This window comes from Myotis brandtii, unplaced genomic scaffold (assembly GCF_000412655.1).
Source record: "Myotis brandtii unplaced genomic scaffold, ASM41265v1 scaffold565, whole genome shotgun sequence".
Taxonomy (NCBI): Eukaryota; Metazoa; Chordata; class Mammalia; order Chiroptera; family Vespertilionidae; genus Myotis; species Myotis brandtii.
The window spans coordinates 2605878-2630737 of NW_005370105.1; the positions used below are offsets into that span (position 1 = coordinate 2605878).

The 24860-nt window shown below is 44.4% G+C and overlaps 1 protein-coding gene across 1 annotated transcript in view; it reads left to right on the forward strand.

The window, feature by feature from the left end:
- The window catches only part of LOC102257347 (dihydropyrimidine dehydrogenase [NADP(+)]), a 251999-nt gene that overhangs the window by 130363 nt on the left and 96776 nt on the right, over positions 1 to 24860 (forward strand). Inside the window, exons 7-9 of the mRNA XM_014549656.1 lie at positions 5543 to 5739; positions 12466 to 12547; positions 16442 to 16529. Coding sequence (XP_014405142.1) covers positions 5543 to 5739; positions 12466 to 12547; positions 16442 to 16529 — 367 coding nt within the window. The remainder of the gene's footprint in view (positions 1 to 5542; positions 5740 to 12465; positions 12548 to 16441; positions 16530 to 24860) is intronic.

Sequence of the window (24860 nt, forward strand, 5' to 3'; positions counted from 1 at the left end):
TGTCTCTACCTTTCATCTTTGTCACTGAGTTTTTTCAGTTGCCTACTCTTGTGAATAATGAAGTTAAAGATTGCTTGGTTCACACCTGGTTACAGGGTGAAGATTATTTTGGTGAGTGACTGTCAAAAGGAAGAGTTAGTTGTATTCTTAGATATATTCACACCTTCAGACCTCTGAGGAATTAGGGGAAGGGATTGGAACTTATAGGCCCAGTGCCAGATTTCTAAGCACATGTGTGAAATTAGAAATGGAGAAACCATAATGGCTCCCTAAAGTAGAAGGGGCGGCTCTTTTAGGCCTTTGAGAATCAAATCCTAAATCAAGGGGTCACATGTGTATATCATATTGGCACATGCAGCGGGGGGCTGGATGCTGTATCTATGCTTGAGTGTTGGTCCTGCCATTTATTATAGGGTTATGGACACATTATTTAACTTATTTGAATCTTAAAAATGTGTGAAAATAATATTTTACCTTTGTCTAACAGGAGTGATATTGTTATAACTACAACATCAACAATAGATACCATTTATTGAGCACTAATTATGTACTAGGTACTAAGTCCCCTCCACATATTATTTGGTTGTCATCATACATCATGTTTTCTTAGGATTTATATCTTTTAAGTGAGAAAACCAAGACTCAGGGAAATTAATTCATTGTCTATGGTAACACACCATAGCTTGGATTCAGATCTTGCTTGCTCATTGATGATAAACTGAGCAGGAGGACATGTTTAATCCATGATGAGGTACATCAGTTCTTCTCTGCATTTCTTTTTTTGTTGTTAATCCTCATCCAAGGATATTTTTTTCCCATTGATTTTTAGAGAGAGTGGAAGGGAGTGAGGGAGAGAGAGAAACATTGATGTGAGAGAGACACATCGATTGATTGCCTTCCTCATGTGTCCCAACTGGGGCTTGGGTTTGAACCTACAACCCAGGTATATGCCCTTGACCTGGAATTTAACCCATTATTCTTCAGAGTGCAGGCTGATGCTCTAACCATTTAGATACACCGGCCAGGGCTACAGTCTATTTTAACCAAGAATAAATCCCAAAGGAGGAGGAGGCAGGATGCCTTATGAAAATGCAGACAGGAATGGAAATCTCTCTTATTTCTTGTGCTTAGGAAATCAAGACTATGGCCTGCACAGCATTCATATACAATTGAATCCTCATTTAGACTGCACAAAATTACTGGGTAAAAAATTCCCTGCACGCCCCACACAGGGGATCCAGCCCGCAACCCAGGCGTGTGCCCTGACCGGGAATCCAACCATCGACCCCCCGGTTCATAGGTCGATGCTTAACCACTGAGACACACCGGCCGGGCTATGAGATTATTTTAATACCCATTAAATGTGCTCTTTGTATGACATTACTTCTTGACACTGTACTTTTAGTTTAGTTTTTATACTTATAGTTGAGCATGGGACTGACACATGAAATTCCAGACCCCCTCAGGGCGCTCACTGAGAAGAGAAGTCCTTCTTAGGTGTTGTATGAATTGTATGTCTCAGCGCGTTTGTAATATCACTTCTCCCTTGACATGGCCCACCCCTTGTCCCAGCATTGTACACTGCTTACACACCATTGCAGACCATGTGCGTTTATTTCTATATTTTATTAAGTGAACGCGGTTCACATTCATTTAAGCAGTCCTTACAATACAATAAAAATACAGTATTATAGTTCAAACAGCCAGGCCTCATGCGAATACATGGAAGAACCTCGGACAGTTACTTAAACGACACCAGCATTTATGGTTTGCTTCGGTGCTACAATAATTAGTTTGACAAATTGTGAGTGAAGAAGGAACATGCTTATTCGTTCCTTTGTGACCATTTTACTAGGAAAAAACCCCAAACTTCTACCGTACCTTTTTGGAACAGGGAGGTCACGAAAAGCCTTCCACGTTTGCCTTGCAAAGCATATGCGAGGAGATTATAGAAAAATCTATACTAATACATAGCAGAGGATTGCATGTCCTCTCTCCAATAATGTATTTTTGTGATACATCCCGCCCATCATAGAAAAGCGGAGACAAAGAAAAAAACACACATGTGCAGTCCTCACATGGAATCCAGTTATCAAAGAGCAAACAGGAACACTGTGCGGACACCGAAATGTGAGCTTGGATGGGCTCCTACTGTATGTTTGTCCTCTGGGTTGCTTTGTAAATAAAATGATCAAACACACAGACACTTTGGAGAGGACGTTGCTAATCATGAACCCAGGGCAGCGGGAGCAAACAAGATCATCCCGGCAGACGGGCTGGCGTGCACACCAGTGCCCTCAGCTCCCACTGGGTAGGGTTCGATGAAGGAAACCAGCGTCGATTGGGCATCGCTGAGGCCCCAGTGTTGCTGTGAGCTGCTGAGCTACGGGGCCTGAGGCACGTTGGAGCTCCTCCGCAATAATACCAGCCAGCGACTGAAATGTCGCCGCCACGGTGGTGTGACGTGCGCTCACATCGTGCCCTTGGACTGAGGGTCCCGCCTTCATCCATTTGTGTCACTTGGTGTCGGAGGTGATTAGACGTCCGTGCGAAGAAAAGGATCGGGCAGGGGACGCGCAGCTGCGATAGATGACAGCGGCGTAGGGCGCCATGCGTTTGTGTGAGGTCTCACTTTACAGTGTGGAGAGCACCCTTCCAGGCACGTCAAGGAGGTGACGGGTGTGCTTTTTTGTTTTTCCATTTTGGACACGAAGAAACTAAGGATAAAAAAAAAATCGCAGTTAACACAGCCCTGTTGTCCTGGAGGGTGGCAGGCACGTGGAACTTGATGATCCTCAGTCAGAATCACCTGCGGGTGAGCGCTTGTCTCCATCTTCTGTGTACGGAGCAGGAGGCCCCACGAAGTTCGTTAACTCCCACAAGCTGGCATCTCCTAGGACAGGTCTGGAGCACACAGCCAGTGCTCCATCTGTGCGATGTCCCAGACTCACTGGCCCCAGGTAATGTCACAGTCACCTATCCAGCTCAGGGTGAGCGGGTCTCCTGGCTGCAGGGCCGGTATTCCACCTGGAGACGCAGCCCCAGGCGCCTCGGCCCCGCACACCAGCCTCCGAGCGAGGAAGCGCCTGCAATGACACAGGTTGTGTCCGATGAGCACAGAGGCCTTAGTCTGTTTCTCAGTGGATGCATGTTCCCCAAAAGCTTGTCCTCTTTTTCCTTCTGGCCGTCGAAGGCTGATTGTGCATACAGCCAGGTGCCAGGTTTTGTGGGGCCCCAGACGGTGAACTTCGTGCTTCATTTATGAAACATTACAGAGAAGCACGCACTCCTGCAAAATCGAAATCCAGGGCCTTGGAAGGGCCCGCGCCAGGAGTGCTGCTGAGGCTGGCAGCGGAGGTTTTGCTTTACGGCGGGAAGCCAGGGCCTGGCTTGGGGGTGGCTGGGCCACAGGCACCTCCAGGAAAGAGTCCAGCATGTTTATGAAGCAGTTTGACCAACTGACCGATCAGATCTATCAGCTCATGTAGCAGAAACTAAGACGCATCGCCATGACAATGAATGATAACCAGTATTTATCACTAATGCCTTTCACGGGTCATTTAGAAATAGGATCGTTGTTCCATTAATGTCACCTCACACTTGCCGATTGCCCCAAATCTGCATTGTCTCTGAATAAAATCTCTCCGCGCTACTATTTAAAACAGTAGTATGGAGAGATTTTACACAAAAAGAAGAGTGTTTCTGGGAGAAAAAAGATGATCATGAAAGGTATACGTTAGTGCCCTGGTGACACGCTACGCTTCGGGGTATCACTGTGAAGGTGTGATTTGTGTCTCTCCTTTCGGTCTTAGTGCGATGATTAGTAGAAAGGAGTGATGTCTTGATAGATTTCACTAAATATCTGACATTTTTCTCCAAAAAATCTTTAGAAATCTATTAAAAATACTCAGTGCTGGCACAATGGCTGATAATCAAACTGTGGGACTGAATGAAGTGCTAGCTGATTTTCATCGCAATATTTTAGGTTGTTTTAAAACTACATACGTGTACCTAGAGCTTTAAAGTATAAGGATATGTTTTGGAGGTTTGAGACAATAATGTTGAAATCGACCCGGATTGCTTGATGGTTAGGATTATTTGCTATTGGGCATTTTTTTTTTACTCTTGTGGGCACCTTGCAGTTTAGAATGATGGACTCTCATCGATTTGAGTCTGAGCAACTTGAAAATATGTGCACTTTTCTAAGTCTGTTTTATGAATAGTAGTCGTATAAAGTGATGACACTGTATCAGTATGAATCCCATGTAAGAGGCATGGGGCTCTGAGTGAAGATTTAAACCACTTGTTTGGCTCCCAAGTGTAATGATAAGAGAAATATAATAAGTCCACAATAAAAATTAATAGCTGAAGTCAAAAGGGAGATAGGAACCATTTGCGGCCAGAAATGGGATGGAAGTATTCAGCGGTGAGGAGAGGACTCAGGCCTCTCTCTGCTGGGCTCGGCATCACAGCCGGGGGCGGGGGCCGTCCGACCCAACTTGTCACCTCGTTGGGCCAATACAACTTCTAAGAAAATGCGCTGCCTGTTTCTATTAAAAACGCAAATGCACCTGGCCTGCGGGGCTCGGGGGTTCAGTGTCGACCTGTGAACCAGGAGGTCAGGGTTTGATTCCCGGTCAGGGCACATGCCGGGTTGCAGGCTCCATCCCCAGTGTGGGGCATGCAGGAGGCAGCCGATCCATGATTCTCTCTCATCATGGATATTTCTATCTCTTCCTCTCCTTTCCTCTCTGAGATCAATAAAAACATCTCTCTCTATATATATAAATATATATATATAAAAGCCTAAGCGACTGTTACGACCAAACGACCGGGCGATTGGAATGACAGGTCGATCAGTCGTTATGAGAGGGAAGGAGAAGCAGGGGAGCTGGGGAACCGTGTGGTGGCGGGGTACTGACGCCGCTTCAGCGTCCGGCACCCATTCCTTCTGCGCCCGGCCTGGTGATCGTCGCCTCCTCTCCCGACCCCACCAGGGCCTTCGGGCACCAAACGACCGGACGATTGGAATGACAGGTCGGTCAGTCGTTATGAGAGGGAAGGAGGAGCAGGGGAGCTGGGGAACCGTGCGGTGGCAGGGGCACTGACGCGGCTTTAGTGTCCGGCACCCATTCCTTCTGCGCCCGGCCCGGTGATCGTCGCCTCCTCTCCCGACCCCACCAGGCCCTTCGGGCTCCGGGCTGGGACAGGGATCTGGGGGTGAGTGGTGGCAGACCTCTCGTTTCCCAGGGGGGCCGAGGGCCAGCTCCCTCCTTGGGAGCTGGCGGCCAACCTCCCATGCCCCATCCCTCCCCCCAGCCAGCCAACCTCCTGTGGTCCCTCCCCGCCTATAACCCTCCCCCCCCCCAGAAGGCCCTGATCGCTGGCCAGGCCTAGGGACCCCAGCCTGGCATGAATTCCTGCACCAGGCCTCTAGTATGAAAGAAATAAAGATACACATACATTTGGAACATTAAAACAGTGCTTGAGGATGTGATTGTTTGATTAAAAACGGTAATGATGGCAACTGGTTTCTCCCTAGGTGTTCAAAGCAATGAACATCCCCCAAATCAGGGACCCGTCTCTGCCTCCCCCAGAGGAGATGCCTGAAGCCTATTCGGCAAAGATCGCTCTTCTTGGTGCCGGCCCTGCAAGTATAAGTTGTGCTTCCTTCTTGGCTCGACTGGGCTACTCTGACATCACTATATTTGAAAAACAAGAATACGTTGGCGGTTTAAGGTAAGGCCTGCATTTGTAGTATCAGCTATCCGGGGGTAAACCAGTTATGAATATTGTTGGTTCATAATTATAATCAAACTCCAGGCACACAGATGGTATTTTAAATGTGCTTTTTCCAAATGCTCACATTTTGATTTTGTTATTCAGTTTGAATTTGCAGTTGGCTTTAGGCAATATTTACTTTAACATTCCTCTGTCTCATTCTGTGAATTTAAGAGAAATCTCAGTAAAATATGTTATGGGTAGAGGAAGCAATCATATGAAAACTTACATCATCCCTGTGAGTCTGTCCTCTAGTGGAGGTAGGTCTGGAACTCACAGACAGTGGAGACGGGAAAGCCCAGCTCCATGGACCATTGGGCGGTTCGTTTTGTGGAGTAGCGGACACATTGTCCTGCTCACATATTTTCAGTTTAGTCTCCTACGTTTTGCATTTGATTAGGCTGGAGTCTACTAAAAATGTCTCATTTTCATGTACATCCACGCAGTTGATCTCATAAATGCCATAAATATAAAAAATAGTGTTTGATAGTAACCAGTATGATTATTGTGTTATCAAGATTCAGTCACGTGGTCTTTTATTTCCATGAAGAGGAATACATGGAAATGGAAAACGTTCATTTGTATCAGTGGCTTTCAGATATTCGAGCCGAGCCTGGAAATTGGATGGAGTTTCCGTTATTTAAAATACACGGAGCTCTGGAGTGGAGGGAGATTGCATTTATGATCATAAAGAAGAAAACTTGATTATAAGTAGGAAGTGAATATTGCTTAAAATATTTGGTGTAAAAGTGAGAAAGTATTTGGGCGGTAAGTTAATAATATGACTCAATTTATGGTTATTTTCCCTAAATATCTCATCTTGCTTCAGAAAATCATGGATTGTAATGTAAAGCCATTTTGCATATCTGTTGCTATACTTAGCACTTAAGTTTTGATGGCTACTGAACTATTTTTTTAAACAATATATTTTTCATATTTAATAATTACAAAGAATTAATTTAATCAAGCTATGGCTACAATGTGCGCTTATGTTTTTTTATGTTTTATGACAGCAAAAAAATATGTGTCAGCAAATGTATAAATCTCAATATTGCTCAAATAATAATATGCCAAAACAAAGATAAACTTGCATTAATGTAAAACTATTTGACTGAATCATCAGGAAAAAATATTACATAATAGGAAGACCAGTAAAAGTAGGTAAGGAGCATGAGCCGAAGAAAAAATAACCGGATTGCCAAGAAATAATTATTTTCGTATAGAGACGTTTCGCCACTATGAGTTTTAAGGGATTACACATATTTTACAAACTTCTTTATATCCTGGAAAGTAAAATACCCAATATATTATTTTGCCAGAATGCATTAGACTATCTCTTATAATGGCATTTTACTGCAGCTTTATTAATTAAGAGAAACATAGTGTATTAGCCAGATATGTAAGCATTGTACTTTTTTTCAATTATACACATCAATGAATACATGAGCTAATTTAAAAAATATGAACGTAAGTGTTGTGTACCCTAGTAGACTAGGAAAATCTTTTTGCCCTTAATTGCATTTGCACGAGCCTAACATGGAACAAGCCCAGTTTGTGAATTATTCTGTGTTGACAATTTTGGTAGATTATCATGGGTGTTAGCATCTCTCTCTCTCTCTCTTTGAGCTCAAATGCAGGCGAGACAGGTCTAGAACATCATAGAAGTTGACACTAAACTTGTGTTTCCATAGATTTGCTGAACATTGTCGAGTGGGACAGATTTTCCTGGATTCATGACCAAACATGTTATTTTTTAAAAATTCTTTCTTGATTTATTTTCTTCCCTTTCCCTTTGAATCTTCCCGGGAGCTGGGTACGGTGTGAAGTGCTGAATGGCCCTCCTTTGGACCCTCCGAGGGTGGTCACTCTTACGGGATTATCACCGCCGATGCTGGAAGTCAGCCCGGTGACAGCCCACACGTTCCCCTTCATTTATTTTCTCACTTACAGATGTCTTTCATCCTCTCGCCCCTTCAAAGTGGCTAAAAAAGATTTGATTAGCTTCGTATTTGAAATCAATTGCTTAAAGAGGGGATGTCAGGTCTTATCTTTCCTTTTCCTTTTCATCCAAATAGATGCTTTTCTCCCCGGTAAATTGAGATCCCAACTACCTTGTAGGAAATCACTCGAGCTGGTGAAGGAGACCCAGGGCAACACAACCAGCTGCTTGTCTGTGATGCCACAGCCAATGCGCACCCTGTCAGGAGAGTGGCTTTCCTCCAACTGCGGCTTCTCTTCCCCTTTCTCCCCAGGATGTGTGTTATCATGGGGACTTAAAAAAGGGCCGAGGACTTGATGTTGTCCTGACAAAGATACAGGTGGCGTCAGCAGGCTCTCAGGGTTCATGCCTGTGTGCACTCCCTGGTGTTGTCTTTTACTCATAAAAGTGAATGCCTGTGTGGTCAGTGCCAGATCCAACCACCTCCTTGTAGTACCTCCCCTTCCGCTTACTGACCCAGGAGACGCCGGCAGGGCGATCCTCACACATTGATTCATTTCACGCACGTGCTGAGCCCTGTGCTCAGTGCTGGCTGCCGAGCTGTGGACCATGGGAGGGGCCAGCATCTAACTTGCTTGCATGCCTCCTTCAGTTCTCAGAATTATACTTTGTGCCCGGCCGGCGTGGCTCAGTGGTTGAGCATCGACCTAGGAACCAGGAGGTCACGGTTCGATTTCTGTTCAGGGCACAGGCCCGGGTTGCGGGCTTGATTCCCAGTGTGGGGCGTGCAGGAGGCAGCCAATCAGTGTTTCTCTCTCACCATTGATGTTTCTATCTCTGTCCCTCTCTCTTCCTCTCTGAAATCAATTAAAATATTTTTTAAAGAAAGAATTATACTTTCTGCTTGCTCAGGTTTCCTCCCACTCAGTGGGTATGTCCTCCTTCCTTGTTGTCTGCTTCCTTTTGCAGAACCGTTTTTTTCCTTTTATACCAAACTAGAGACCCGGTGCATGAATTCATGCACAGGTAGGGTCCCTAGGACTGCCTGATGATCAGGGCCGATTGGGGCCTTCCTTTGTTCCACGCCGCCCTCTGGTGGTCAGCGCATGTCATAGCAAGCAATTGGTCTCCCAGTTGAACTCCTGCAGGGACAATTAGCATATTAGGCTTTTATATACTAGTAGGTAGATAGATACTTCTACCGAGATCCCATACAAATCCCTGGTGAGGCTGTGTCAGCCTCGCAGTGTACCTGCCTGTGCGTGGAGCCTCACCTTGCCGGCCGTGGCTGCTTTATTTGGCTGGAATTCTTTATTCACAGCCCCTTGTTTTTGCTTAGCTGTCCCGAATCGATGGATCTTCCTCAGACTGCAATTTCCATTCATTTCCATATCGCTCCATGCCTTTCAAGACAGGGTATCTGGCCCTGGCCGGTTTGGCTCAGTGGATAGAGCATCATCTCGGGCCCCGCAAATGATAGTGTCATTACTTTATACGACTACTATTCACAAAACATACTTAGAAAAGTGCACATTTTTAAGTTGTTCAGACTCAAATCGATGACAGTCCATCATTCTAAACTGCAGGGTGCCCGTAAGAGTAGAAAAATACCCAATAGCAAATAATCCTAACCATCATGCAATTTGACCATTTTCAACATTATTGCCTCAAATCTCCAAAATATATTTTTATATTTTAAAGCTCTAGACACAAATATATAGTTTTAAAACAAACTAAAATATTGTGATGAGAAATCATCTATCAGGCTGAGAGGGCCCAGGTTCAATTCCAGTCAAGGGCACATGTCTCGGTTGCAGGCTTGAACCCTGGCCCTGGGTCAGGGCACCTGCGGGAGGCAACCAATCAGTGTGTGTCTCTCACATTGATGTTTCTCTCTCTCTGTCCTTCCTCCTCCCTTCCATTCTCTCTAAAAATCAATGGAAAAATATCATTGGGTGAGGATTAACAACAACAACAAAATAAGACAGGCTACCTGTTGGTGTCCACATGCAATCCACATTGTTTGAAAACCCTTTTGCTTAGCCCTTGAAGACACAGGGAAGAACAAGTACCCTCTAGCCTCTTAGGTTTCGTGGCTGGGCCTGTGAAGTGAACTGAGTTTATCGACACCTGTATCGGGCATGCAGGTGGGAGAACTCAGTGGTGAGTCCCTCATAGGAAGGAAGGGTGTCAGAACTTGAGGCTTGTGTAGCTTGTTTACAAAAAACAGTGAGTCAGTGAAGAAGTGACCAGACCAGACGGAAGGGTGTTTGGGGGGTGGCATCCTGTGGGAAAGTGGCTGAAAGAGGGAAGCTCCTGGGAGACCAGGGTCATTGAGGTTTGTGGTGTAGATCTTTCTAGGGCAGTGATGGCGAACCTTTTGAGCTCGGCGTGTCAGCATTTTGAAAAACCCTAACTTAACTCTGGTGCTGTGTCACATATAGAAATTTTTTGATATTTGCAACCATAGTAAAACAAAGACTTATATTTTTGATATTTATTTTATATATTTAAATGCCATTTCACAAAGAAAAATCAACCCAAAAAAATGAGTTCGCGTGTCACCTCTGACACACGTGTCAGAGGTTCGCCATCACTGCTCTAGGTGCCCCCTGTGCAGATCCACGCCCAGACTTGTCTCTCGGTGATTCAGACTTCTGCCCTTCCTGGCTCGGAAAGGGAGACGCACCTGTGCGAATGTCTGTCCTGCTTCTAGGCAGAGAAGAGGGGGCAGGAGCTTTTCAGAATGTGTCTGCTTCTTCTCACCTGCCTTCACCTGAAGATAACCCTATTTCAACCAGGGATCTGGGGGTGGAATGTTCTGATAGATATCCAGAGCATTGTGAGGGCATGCGAGGGCCCAGGTGGACCGAGTTCCCAGGTCAGCTTGAGATTCTTATCCCTGACTGAGACCCAAAGCCCTTCTCACTGGAGTCTTGCATCCTAACTGGTCAGACAGCACCGTTAGTGAAGGCTTTGCTTTCACACTGTTAATTCCGTGGATTTTCTGTCACTCAGAGCACGGTGCCTTGCCTTGCTGATTGTTTGACGTAGAGAAATTGATTGAATAATCAAGTTCATAAGCCTAAGAAAAAGGCTGCGTGTGCGCCTCAGAAGACGGCTTTGGGCAACCCAGGGGCTTCATCTTCAGCAATTGCTTATTCACCTCACACTTGAATCTCTATCAGGCCTGGACGTAGCTCTCTCATGACATAGACTACATCCTTTTATAGTTATCTGTTTCTGGAACTTTCCCCACCAGCACGAGAGCTTATTTAAAGTGGGAATTTGGTAAAATTCACCATCAAATCCCAGTCACTAACACTGTGCCTGGTGCTCTGTACATGCTTGTTAAATGACAACATAAATGAATAAATAAAATATTCGTGGACACATATAGCTTGTTCATTATTGTAAAACACTGAAAAGTTAATTTTGCTTAGCTTTTCATTCCCTGAATTATTACAGTATAGAATGATTATACTTTATAAATAGTTTTTGTTGTGGTGGTTGTTTTTGTGGGGGGGTTTTAAGGGCGGACAGTAAGCCAGTACTGACATTCCTTATTTATGACTGTGTCCTTCGGGGATGCTTATTGCTTTCAGAGAAGAAGATGGGTTTACTACAAAAATGTTCTCTAGGTCACATGGAACTAATCCTGCCATGTCCTAAATGGCACAGTAGTACAGAGTCACAGATTTGAACATGAACAAGCTCAAACAGCAATTTGCAACCTCTTTTAGCTCAGGGCACACATAAACTAATTTCTACAATTCTGTGGCACAACAAAAAATACATTTTTTGCCAACCTGACCCCCCCAAAAAGGTAAAATTTTGATTCATTCATACCAGACAGCTGTTGTATTGGCTGTTGGTCATTTTTTTATTTGGCAAGTTAAGGGAAAAGAGGCCAGTGCCCCAACTAAATAGTCAGGCATCACATGTTTTAAACATGCTTGCAGCACATGTGTTGAAAACAGCTGAGCTAGAGGAATCTTTATAGAATATATATGAATGTACATATATGTATGATATTAAACATGACCTATACTTTCAACTAATTATTGGTATTTAACATTGCATTTTCTTAGGAATTTCTTATATAATTACTAGAGGCCCGGTGCATGAAATTCGGGCACGGTTAGGGTCCCTAGGCCTGGCCAGCAATCAGGGCCAATCGGGGCCTTCTGGCTGCCAGCCGGGGCCTTCCTTCGTTCTGCACCGCCCCGTGGTGGTCAGCGCACATCATAGCAAGTGATGTGTCTCCCAGTTGAACTCCTGTGGGGATAATTTGCATATTAGGCTTTTATATATATAGATTAGTAGACCATAAACTTAATAGTTTTAGAAATGCTTTTTACCAATTGTCTATTTATTATTTGTTTTTCCATAGTTTACATTTATTTATTTTTCACATCACTTTCTGCTCTTTCTATTATAGCCCCTATAATATTTTAATATTTTACCCTGTATATAAAAATGTGGACTGTAGTCCCTATAATATTTTATCCTGTATATAAAAATGTGGATGCCCCCACTGGTCTCATGTTCTGTGAAATGCAAACACCCTTCGAAGAGACAGTTAGTCTCTTAATATTGGTCAAAAAGACATGTTGCATTTTTAAGGTTGATGATTTTTAACAGGTGCTTCTTTTTCTTTTTCTCTTTCTCGTCCCCTTAATATTGGTCAGAAAGACAGATTGCATTAACAGGTGCTTCTTTTTCTTTTTCTCTTTCTCGTCCAGCACTTCTGAGATCCCTCAGTTCCGGCTGCCCTATGACGTCGTGAACTTCGAGGTTGAGCTGATGAAGGACCTTGGTGTGAAGGTAAATGAAAGACAACACCTGGCTGTTGTTCAGAGAGGAAGGCGTGGGCTCGCAGCTGCGCTGAGCAGCAAAATGCCACACATTGTGGGCAGAACAATTAAAAGCGGCTCCGGCGGCGGCAGCAGGATCTCTCCTTGCTCAGGGCATTTGTCTGTCTGCCTGTCTGAAGGCCACCAGCCTGGAAAGGGCGATCGATAGCGCTCATCTGGCACGCCCGCACGTGATTAATTGTCTGTGAGACTCAGATCCCTACATTGCTTTAGGGGTTCAGTGTGGAGGATGGAAGGGTTTGGCTTCTTTCATCGCGCTCTTGTTTTGTTTATCTGCTTTCTGTTTTTCATGCAACTTCCATGCTCTCAAACATTCGTATTTCACAATAAGGAACATCATTTCTTACCGAGGCTCGTTTTATTTATTCTCTGCATCATGCCAGGCGTGCCCATGTGATCACGCTTTCTCAACAGGAGCAGGAGATCCGTGGGGAACAGCTTTGTCTTTCTCATTGTTTTGTGGAATAAATATTGTGGTGTTCCTTTAGAGATGGTCAGAAAGTTAACACATTATAGGCTTAAAATGGAGCTTTAGGAACTCCTCTTCCTTTTTTAGCCTTGAGTTATGTACTTTTTAGTTTTTCTAGGTTGAATAACAAAACCATTTCAAATTATTCATTTCTGTCCGAGGAGACCCTTCTGGGCATCCATGTGTTCCTCTTACTGTTATGATTCTTTTCCTTGAGCGATTGTGGTTTTGTTTTTCCCTTTAACACGGAGTTGTTTAGGGTAATATTTTTCCTTGCTTCTGCATTCTTATGATAACATTCAAATTTTTATTTTTTTTACTTTACATGATCAGCAAGATATGCAATTTCTAATTTATCAAGTACACTCTCAAGTGATTTCTCATCAAAAGACCATTTCTAATAAAATAAAACTACTTTTTTTCTTGAGAAGAATTAGCCTCTTCTTAGCTGTTATATTTTTATAACATCTCTTGACTTTTATCATAACAAATTTAATGTAAGACATGGCAAATCATTTTTAATTTCAGGTGGACTTAATAAAGTCTCTTGTGATATTTGTGCCAGACGATGTTACTCATCTTTTAGACTAAATGCTCTTTTGTTGGTCTTGCAATTCAGAATGGGTGGGATGGGAACATTTTTTTGTCTCCTAGTGTTTATAATATTTCTAATGGCTTTAATTTTTAAAGCTAAAAATGTAAATCTGCATAAAGCTCTTGCATTTTTCGAAATACGTTTAAAACATGTATAGTGGCCATTTCTCAGAATAGGGTGAGAGCATTCTGTTTTGATTTAACTTAATTTGTCATTTCGAGGCGCTTCCTCTGCTGCATGATTTGAGTAGAAATACCTACCAGGTCTCTTTCTGGATGAGCTCTCTTCGTTGTCTTGTTTTCCATTACCGTTGCCGGAAGCAAGCATTTCCATTACAATAGGATGCTATTGGGAACTCATAACGTCTTATCAATATCTGCACGGGAAGGAGAGGAACGTGCAGCAATCGTTGACAAAATAATTGGTGTTTCTAAAGACAGCTAAATGTTTTAAAAACTCTTCCGGCTGATCTCCTGTCTCAGAGATTCTGGAAATACTTTATCTCTTTAGCCAGACCTCCTATCAGAGGCGTGTGGAGAACATGTGCACTTGTTTCCTGTGTGTGTTTATGGGGCATCACACAGCCCATTTACACACAGAATTCCCCTCCAAAAGCAGTTGTAAACCTTCATCCTACTTGATAAATATTACTCTTTTCAAAAAATGTATCTTCATTGTTGAAAGTATTACAGATGCCCCCCTTTTTCCCCATTGACCCCCGCCACCCCCCACCCACGTCTCCCCAGCCTTCACCCCACTATTGTCTGTGTCCAGGGTCTATGCACATACGCATCTGAGCTCCCAGGCTCATCTCTCCCACCCCCTATAATATTATTCTCAATGTGAATGTCTTTTATGGGCGGATAAAGGAAGTTGTCCTCAAGTCCAAAGTGGAGAGTAGATGGAGCTTTGCCTCAGGCCTTATTCTATGCAGCCCGTATATTGGATTAGCAATAACTCTTATGCCGACAATGAAGTGGAAGGAATCTTATTCTGAATTTGGCTCAGGTGTTTGCCCAGTCATGTGTCCCTAAAGCCATCTGAGGAAGCTATGCTATAGTCTAGAATCCACATCTATGAATATCCCGATGGCAGAACATTACAAATAGAAGAGTGCAGGGACTCACGGAACAAAACCGTGATCAGCGTGCCCACCAGGGGATTTTCCTGACGTAGTATCTGTTTAACCACTAATGATAGGATTTCAGAGTAGCAGCCCAGCAATGATTTTTATGTCGGCCATTTTATTTTATTTTTTTGGTTAATCCTCACCCGAGGATATTTTTCCATTAATTTTTAGGGAGAGTGGAAGAGAGAGGGAAAGGCAGAAACATCGATGTGAAAGAAACACATCGATTGGTTGCCTCCTGCACATGCCCCAACCATGGCCCAGGCTGGGGAGGAGCCTGCAACCGAGGTATGTGCCCTTGACCGGAATTGAACCCGGGACCTTTTGGTCTGCAGGCTGACGTTCTATCCACTGAGCCAGACCGGCCAGGGCAGTGTCTGCCGTTTAGAGTTCCATTCCAACGCACTACCGCGTGTGCCCATGGGTTATGCGTATATGAATGTAAGTCCTTTGGTTAATCTCTTCCCCCCGCCCTCCTGCCTTCATGTGGGGGTGACTTCCCCGGACAAGTACAACGTTTGGATGTTACAGTTGAGGCCCGGGGAAGAGGCTCACACTGGATCTGTGATCTCATGGAGCTAGACGTTCGCCAGGCTCCATTTCCTGCCTGGTCCCTGCAGGTCCCCGTCTGTCTTCAGGTGTCAATGACAAGTCTGTGTCTGAGGTCCTTGAAACAGTCACCTTGGCGAGCGGCCACAGCTCCCCGTGGAGAAGGGCGGGGGCAGTCACTGCGGTGGTTACGTGCAGGGTCCTTCACCTTGGACCCGGCCACCTCTGCCGTCGGCAGGTTCCCGTTCTGAAAATTGGCTCCTGCCTGGGAACTGAGCAAACGATTGTGGCTTTTAATAGGGGTGATGCCCCTCTGCCTCCTGCCTTTCCTCATCCTCCCTGCACAGAGCTCCCTGTCGAGCTTCCAGCCCTTCTCTAAAAAGGTCCCAATGAAGTCCTACCGCCTCTCGATTCTCGTCTCTCTGACCTTCGCCAGAAGGAATCTCTCCATCCTCCCAGCGCCCGCAGACCGGGGCTGGTCCCACTGGTTTATGTTGTGTTGGTTTATGTGCATCTTCTGCACGGTTCTTAACTACACACTGAGGCAGAAGCTGTCTCGTTTGTCATTTTATCATCGAAAGTGCCCCCACGTAGTGCTTTGAACATATTAATTAAGCTATGAAAGTTTACCCACTTGGCTTTACATACACTCGCTTTTATCTTTGCTACTTTTATTAAAAGGCAAAAGAAATGCATTTAGCCCTTAAGTAAAACGTGTTAGTGTTCCACTTCTAACAGACAAACATATTTCCATACGTTTGGAAATATATATATATATATAATCTCCAGTTCTTGTTCTTTTTGATGTTGAAGATCAAGATTTTATTAATCAGCCCGTCTGGTGTGGCCCAGTGGTTGAGAGTCGACCTAGGAACCAGGAGGTCACCGGTTTGATTCCCAGTCAGGGTACAGGCCCGAGTTGCGGGCTTGATCCCCAGTGTGGGGCGTGCAGGAGGCAGCTGATCCATGATTCTCTCTCACCATGGATGTTTCTCTCTCTCTCTCCCTCTCCCTTCCTCTCAGAAATCAATGAAAATAAAATTTTAAAGTATTTCATTAATCAAAATTCCAAGTGTCATTATTCACATCTTGTTTCTTACAGATAGTTTGTGGCAGGAGCCTTTCCGTGAATGACATGACTCTGCACACTCTGAAAGCAGAGGGGTACCAGGCCGCTTTCATTGGCATCGGTGAGTAGCTTACTTTTCAATATTGTTCTTTATCATATTTTTAAATTTTTCCTGACAGTATCCAGAACAACTGCCTTCAGACATGTCCATGGTCAAAGTTGCGTCTGTTCAGAGAAGAGCAGACAGAAATGAGTGGAGATTGTTTATAACAAAGGTGCTGTCTCCGCTTTGTTGGGGATGGACGTTGGCGAGGCCCTGTCTGCCTTCCCGTTCTCTCCCCGGCCATCGTCACCAGCCAGCATCTCCAGGAACTAAAACGTGTCCTGGGCCGGCCATGGCAACTCAGCATTTGGCTGAGAGCGGTTGACATGCTCTAGCTTGCGCTCTATGATCAGACAGATGGGAGGAAGTGATAATGAAGGACGGAATTGGCTTGTCTTCCTGCCCTCTTCCTTCTTTCTTTACTTATTTATTTATTTACTTATTTATTTATTTTTAAGAGTTCCTAAAGATTGTCCGTATATGGCTGACTTTTACAGATGTGTAACCATAGTGCCGTTAAGGTCGTTCACAGGTCTGACGGTCCCACCTTTTGCTGACACATCTCAGGGAGGTCGAGTTTTCTAACATGGATCTCTGTCTGCTGATTGTTTCCTGAGGGGCCAGAGAGAACAGTTGGTTCAATTTAGCCTTCATCTCGTGGCCTTTGCCGTCATCCTCTCGTGGACTGGGCTGTGGGTGGTTAGTGGCCCACACACGGATGAGGCCCGTCCTGGTGTCCTTTGGTTTGTCTGTCTCGTCCTCCGTCCACGCGCGCGAATATCAGCCTCTGCCTGACAGAGCTACGCGGAGGTGACAGCTGTTCCTTCTCTGAGCTGATCACACGCTGGGCCCGTTGTGGGGTCGGGGCCTGTCCATTGCCCTAGCCCAGTGGTTCTCCACCTTGGCTGCACATTAGAATCACCTGGGAATCTTTTTAAAATCCTGATTTCTGGGTCCCATCCTCCGGAAATTCTGTTTCTTTGTTACTAATGTTGTGGCCCCACCCCATCACAAAGAAACAGAATTTCCGGAGGATGCGGCCCAGAAATCAGGATTTTAAAAAGATTCCCAGGTGATTCTAACGTGCAGCCAAGGTTGAGAACCACTGCCCTGGTCTTTCCAGAATGAGGTCATCGGCAGTGCTCCTCAGCCCGCCTACTCAATTTCCTTATCGGGATGCCAGGCCCTCTCTTTCTAGATCATTGCTCCCAAGTCTAGGGCCATTTCTGTCCCTCTCTTAGTTTCAATGAAAAATTAGAGAAAAAATAAGTTTGCCCTAATTTCTAGCCTCCGAGTATTTGCAAGGAGCCTCCTTTCAGAAGCTCGCGTGCCCTTGTCCTCACTGTTCCTCTGTGTTAACCTGTATGTAAATGCAGTAGCCAGCCCGGAGATCAGGAACTGGAGGGAGGCGAGGTCTTCACTGTCCCCGCGTTCCATGTCCAGAGGCTTTAGCGCAGCGGTTCTCAACCTGTGGGTCGCAACCCCTTTGGCGGTCGAACGACCCTTTCACAGGGGTCGCCTAAGACCATCCTGCATATCAGATGTTTACATTACGATTCATAGCAGTAGCAACATTACAGTTATGAAGTAGCAACGAAAATAATTTTATGGTTGGGTCACAACATGAGGAACTGTATTGAAAGGGCCAGAAGGTTGAGAACCACTGCTTTAGAGTGACTGCGGTTTTGCTTTTCAACCTGACAGTTGAGTGGAGGATTTCACGTAAATAAGACAAGTATCCATCAGGTATATTCTACTGATACCTGCAGCATGAGACCAGTAATTGCTGTTACTCTCCACAAGCGCGCGTTCAGAAATGCTCGGTTAGTAATAAATGGAGAAGTTCGCCAGGCAGGAGGTCTGAAGTATGGGTGATGTTTTCCAGCAGTTGTTGGAAGCCCACCGTTGTGGTTCCTCCCGCGGTCCTGTGTTGGCGATATGCTTTCCATTAGTGGAGTTGTGCGGGGCAGGGCAGTTTTGTGTATCTCTATGGATGTTATCTTCAAAGCATCTCTGTACCGAAGAGACGGGAGCCCAATAAATACCCAGCGTGCTGAAATAGCTCCGCCTTAGCGGCGCAGGAAGCAGATTCCAGGGCACGTCCGGGATCATGAGACGGGTTGTCGCTCCGAGTGTGTCGGCCGTAGCGTTATCTTCTACTTGTGAGAATCAATAGTGGTTCCGTTTTCCCCCCTTTCATTTCATTGCATGACGTCCGCTTACATATGTTATTTGATCATGCGACATCCGCGCACGATGCTCCATTTGACTGGGCACCGCGGGGCGAACGCAGCGCTGAACATGCGGAGACCTTTCCCATTGATGCCGCTGCTTGTTTTCCTGCTGGGAGCTGGCTCTTTTGACATTTGGTGTAGTGATGAGTAGAATGCACTTATGTTCTAGTTCAGTATTTGATGTGGATATATACAAGCAAGTCCCATCTCGTCAAAAAAAAAAAGAAAAAAAGGAAGTGTCTGTGTGTAGAAGACAGGGCGCCGCCTCCGCCAGGAATTGTTTCTGTTATTGAGCGTGTCACGGCAGAGGTGGGAGCACGTGACCTTTCTGTGACCACGCCACTGTCCGCCCCCTCCCCCTTGGACAGCCTCACGTCCTTCCTGCCCTTGCACGTCAATCTTGCTTCTGCTGTGATGACCCTCACGCACTGCTTCCTCTCCCTTTCCCCACTCCTTTCGAGACGTCCGCTTTGCAAAGGGCATTGTGTGTTATTTAGGACACAGGTGTGGCCACATTAAGGAAGTGGCTTAAACAAAATACACATTTAGTTCTCTGTCATCTAACCCTGTGAACCATCCTCAGTGCCTGATTTTTAAAAAAATATATATATTTTTATTGCTTTCAGAGAGAGAGAGGGAGAGAGAAACAGAAACATTGATGAGAGAGAATCATGGATTGGCTGCCTCTTGCACACCTGCCACTGGGAATCGAGCCCCCAACCCGGGCATGTGCTCTTGACCGGGAATCGAACTGTGACCTCCTGGTTCATAGGTCGATGCTCAACCACTGAGCCCTGCCAGCTGGGCAGTGCCTGATTTCTAATTTTGGCCCGTAGGCGGTCACTTTGGCCACATTGCTGCTAACAGAATGGGACATAGGGGAGCGAGCCCCTTTCTTTTTAAGTTCCTTACCCAGACATTGCATAGGTCACTTCCATTTTTATCTCACTATCTACAACCTGGTCCCTTAAACATGCCTCACAGCCAAGGGTGTTGGGAAATGCAGCCTCTGGCTGAGTGGACGCCTTCCCCCATTAAACTCCTATTACTATAGGAAGAGGGGCTGGTAGATAAGTAGAGCAGAAGAGAAGGTCTCCGCCATAGCTCAGCATCCGCCTTGGTATTGACACACGAGTTTCTTATTGAGAGAGATCGGTGACGCGCTCAATAACAGCAAAGGCTTTGCTGTTTGAGCTTAGCGCTGGCGTGTTGTGTAGGCAGATCACGTAATGAAAATGGACTGTTGTGTCTTTCAGTAGTTGGAAATACCACATTGTAGATCTCTCATGTTTATAATCACCGTCCTTCCGCGTTAGTTTAAGAGAACAAGGACTCTGTTATTACATAGGATTTATTAGTTTAGCTTAACAAATCCACGGCCTCAACAGGAGTGTGCTGTCACGTATTCTGACTTTAATATTGTGTGTCGCTGCTGCTGAAAGGTTGATCACTTTTAGGTTCTTCTTCTTCTTCTTCTTCTTTTTGTTTTGTAACTGAGGCTAAAGAAATGATCTCATAGTGTATAAATCATGATGGGACTTAAAGGGTTTTCTCTCTGTGCACCGGCGAGATTTCATTTTTTCCAAGAGGAAAAAAGATAAGTGAGAGGAAACTCTGTGTCTTATTCAAAATAGATTCTGTTGTTTGGAGACAATTGGGATTTTTTTTTAAGACTCTGAAATTTGGTACTTTTATTGCGATGACAGCCCCAGCAGAGTCCGATCGTGTCCGTGCTCAGAAATAGAGTGAGAACATCCGGCGGAAAACGGCTTTTCACAGGCCCGGATGGTTCTCTGGGGTTGGTATTGCAGTCAGTGTAATGAACTGCAGCCACCATTTCTTTTTTTTATTTTATTTTACAAAAATGAGCACAAAAGGATAAAAAAAGTCAAAGTGTGTGGCACAGGCTGGGGTAGGAGCTGCTTTGTGAAGAGTGTTTTTCAGTCGTGTGTGTGTGTTGGTTTTGGGTGTGTGCGCTCACACACGCATGCTGCATAATATGAAAAACGTATTTTTGAATGTATCTTAATAGTCAGCATGTGAAAGCCACCACTGTGTGTTGTAAAGACCCTGAGGTACTAAAACCTTTTTCCCATAGTGCGACCAACGCCTGTCAATGGCTGCGGAATGAATTAAGTAAACACGGAATGACTGCACGGTTCCAGACTCTGTGCTAAAATTAAACAGAAAGAGAGATGAGTTCGGCTTTTAGCTGGATTTTAATTTCAGGAATGAAGGGTTGACCCCTTCATCTCTGCTTCAAGGGAGCTCATTTTCTTTATCTTTTCTGATGGCCCATTTTCTGCTCAATTTTAATGTAATTTCTATGATTAACTCTTAAGATGACCCTTGAGGTGGATATTATTAACTCTATTTTATGGGTAAAAAGATTAAGATGAAGAAAACTAGTAAACAGCAATGAAAACATGCAAAGTGAATTTTGTGGAGACGGTAGGAAACGTGACAAATGCAAATATCCGTACTTCCACATAAAAAACTGTTGGAGACACTGACTCGAAGCCAACGAGTTCTCTGGTGACGGCTGGCTAATCGAGGCGTCCAGCTTAAGGATCCTGAACGTGCAAGAATGAGCCGTCACTAACTAGAAGTCTCTCTTTTCTCATTGTGGACACCAATTGGTTTTCTTTGGTTACCATCAGAAAAGAATATTTTTAAACTATGATGATTCCCAAATAGTATAACAGCTGAAGAAGAGATAATTACAATTAAGAAAGCCCATTGAGAGATTATGGTATTAAATGTGCTACAGTGTGGCCTTTCTTTAAATCTCTGGTGTCTTCTTGGAGCCATAATTCTTCCCTGTAAACGTTGTTCTTAATTAGCTTCTTCATCAGGAGTTTCTAAATCGTACACAACCAGCTATGCTGTATACTTGCTAAGAAGAATGTGGAATAAGGACTTTAGGCCATCCTTTTTACTTCTGTCTACAGATAGAAACTAAGGCTGTTGAGGGATTATGCACAATTCCGAATAGATCATTTTAAAATAATAAACCTGACTTAATGTTAACCAAGGGGGGAAAAAGGAGGGTACGAATATTTTGCCAATCTACTTTTAAAAAATGTGTAATATTGTCTAATCTACTGTCACTTGGAAGTACTTGGGTGTAATTGTGAGATGGCTTCCAAGACATCAGAACGGAGAGAAATAGAATTCCAGCTGAGAGTTCATTAAATCATCACTAATGAGCCCCAGCACGGCCCCCAAGCAGACAGGCTAGATGGAGGGCAATTCTTCTTTCATCTTATCAGCATATCTCTAGAACCTGCATCTTCATCAGCAGAGTCAGGTGAGGGGGACTGGTCACCTTTAGAGGCACAGGAAGGGGGAAGAAAGAGAGAATCTAAGGAAATATCGGCTGTCTCTATTTATTTATTTACTTATTAATATATTTTTATTGATTTCAGAGAGGAAGGGAGAGGGAGAGAGAGAGAAAAACATCAGTGATGAGAGAGAATCATTGATCAGCTGCCTCCTGCACACCCCCTACTGGGGATCAAGCCCACAAGCCCGGGCATGTGCTCGGACCAGGAATCAAACAGGGACCTCCTGGTTTGTAGGTTGACGCTCAACCACTGAGCCACATCGGCCGGGCTTGGCTGTGTTGTGTCTCTTTGGAAGCACCTAAATTAATGGACCTGATTCTTTAAGCCCATATCATGAAGATGTACAGGTAAATCCACCGTGAAGACCTCTGAATCCCCATGTTGGATTTCAGGTTCACCGAGCTGATACTGCTTCCTAAATAGTTTCATTAGAGTAGGAGGCAGTGCTAACCAGGTCAGTCAGTAACCCTGGTCCCTCTGAGGGTTGTCTCTGTTGCCCAGGATCACTCTGCTTTCTCTCAGTAATTCGGCACTTCTCTGAAAGGTGTATCCAAAACTGTGCGCCTTCATGCGGCCATGCCTATGTGAATATTTGAAGACATAGCTAACGTAGGCAGACCTGTGATTTTTGTTTATTTTCTCAGGTGTAATGTTTTATCTTTTTAATCCTCAGTCCATAAGCACATACTTGATATCACAATTAAAGAAAAACAAAAACACACCTATGAATTAAAAACACAGAAGGAATGAATCAAGCACTGAAATTGGTTTTCTATAAAGTGATTGGCAGTTCTAAGGTGTGTCTTAGAAATTGTGATTAATGCTTAGTTTTATATGTTCTCATCAGTTTCTGATCAGTTAAGAAAAAACAACAACATAGACACAGAACAAAAACCTTTTCTGCTTCTAGGCTAGGACTTGATCTGTAAAATCTTTGTAACTTTTGCTTCTGATTTATTGTTCTCCCTCTTCCTCTCCCAAGTCTTCCGCATAAATTGTAACAGTTGGGACCTATTAATTCAGGAGCTAGGAGAGAGCCCTTCACACCATAGTTCCTCTTACTCCCTGTGCTCAGGGAAGTAAACGGCATTCTTATGAACCATATCCTTAAATTATTATGCCAATACACACACACACACACACACACACACACACACACACACACACACACACACACGACAAAGATGCTAATTGACCGTACCTTCGCTACGCCCATCAGCCAATCAGAAGAGTATGCAAATTAACCCAACAAAGATGGCCATTAAATTTGCATACTGCAGGCGGGGCAGGGCAGTGCAATCCGCTGCCATCCGGGCCTGCCGTCTGCCACCTCTTGGCCTGCCATCTGTGACCTGGGGAGTGGGCCTAAGCCAGCAGGTGGTTATCTCCCGAGGGGTCCCAGACTGTGAGAGGGCACAGGTCAGGCTGAGGGACACCCCCCACCCGCCAGTGCACAAATTATTTTTGTGCACCAGGCCTCTAGTATATATATATATTCTTTCAATATAAAAGACAAGATGTTTGTTATGTAGTAAAGTTAAAGACCATTGACAAAGGATTAGGGAGACATGAATGAGAGATGTATGCAGCTAAATACTGAATAAGAAAAACATTGTAGATAGTGATTAGAATTTGTGATTTTTTTTCTTATTTTTTAAAAAACTCTTCATCCCAGGAGATGGTTTTTAAATTGATTTTAGAGACAGAGGAAGAGAGAGAGAAACATCAGTGGTGGAAGAAAAATGAATGAAATAATGCATTTTGTGGAGCAGAGGGAAGAAGAAGTATGATTCCTTTCCTGAGTGTTGGCTTTACTGCTTATTTGTAATTAAAACAACAGTAATATCTCTTGAACTTCTCACAGGGACGCCAGTGACTATTTGTTAAATGGATATCCTAGGAGCCCTGCAAAATTATTACCCCTTTAAGCATATAAAAGTCAAACCAACACAAAGCTGGTTTGAGCCAGTTCCTCCAGCTATGAGTTATACTCAGGTTGTAATTAATTGCTTTGAAAAGGAGTTAATTCTATCAGGTCATTGAATAACCCCGTTAGTAAATTATTATGACAAACATATCATTTGCAGAAATCTCGGAACAGTAGCATTTTAGCAATTTGTAGTCCTTAGCAACAGCCCGCATTCCGCCGAAGCATAGTGATAGAAGCAGCCTCCTGCTGTTTGAGACGGTTACTATGAGGGGAAAGGCAGGCATTTTATACATTGAAAATTGAAGGTGAATTCATCTCTGAGCATATCATGTTATGTTGCTGTAGCTTTGTAGTCTGGGCTCCTGTGAAAATTGGATCACCGTATGAACATACAACATTATGGATGGTGCGACGGGAATGGGAGCAATGGAGGCAAATAAGACAAAAGAGACTCAAGAACAAAATCCGTGCGTGAGAAATTCCGTGAAGGGCAGCCTGGCTTGGCGTTCGTTTGCAAGCCCCAGGTCTTCCCCGACATGCCTGTGGTTCACGTTACACAGTCTAGGTCAGCTCCGAAGCATGGCATGATGGGAAAAACGGCAAGTTGAGAGAAATCGTATTTGCTCATTTGAGGAATGAGGGGATTCATTTTGAGCTAAGGCTGTAGGCGATAGTTTAGGAGAAAAGTTCTGACTTCTGCCAGCGACTTAATTAGCCATATGTTGAGGAACAACAGTTCCATCGACATGGTGTGGAAAATACTTCTCATTATGGATTGATCTTTCTAAACTATAATTATCCAGAGAAACAGATAACCGGAGAATGGCCATCGCTGGCT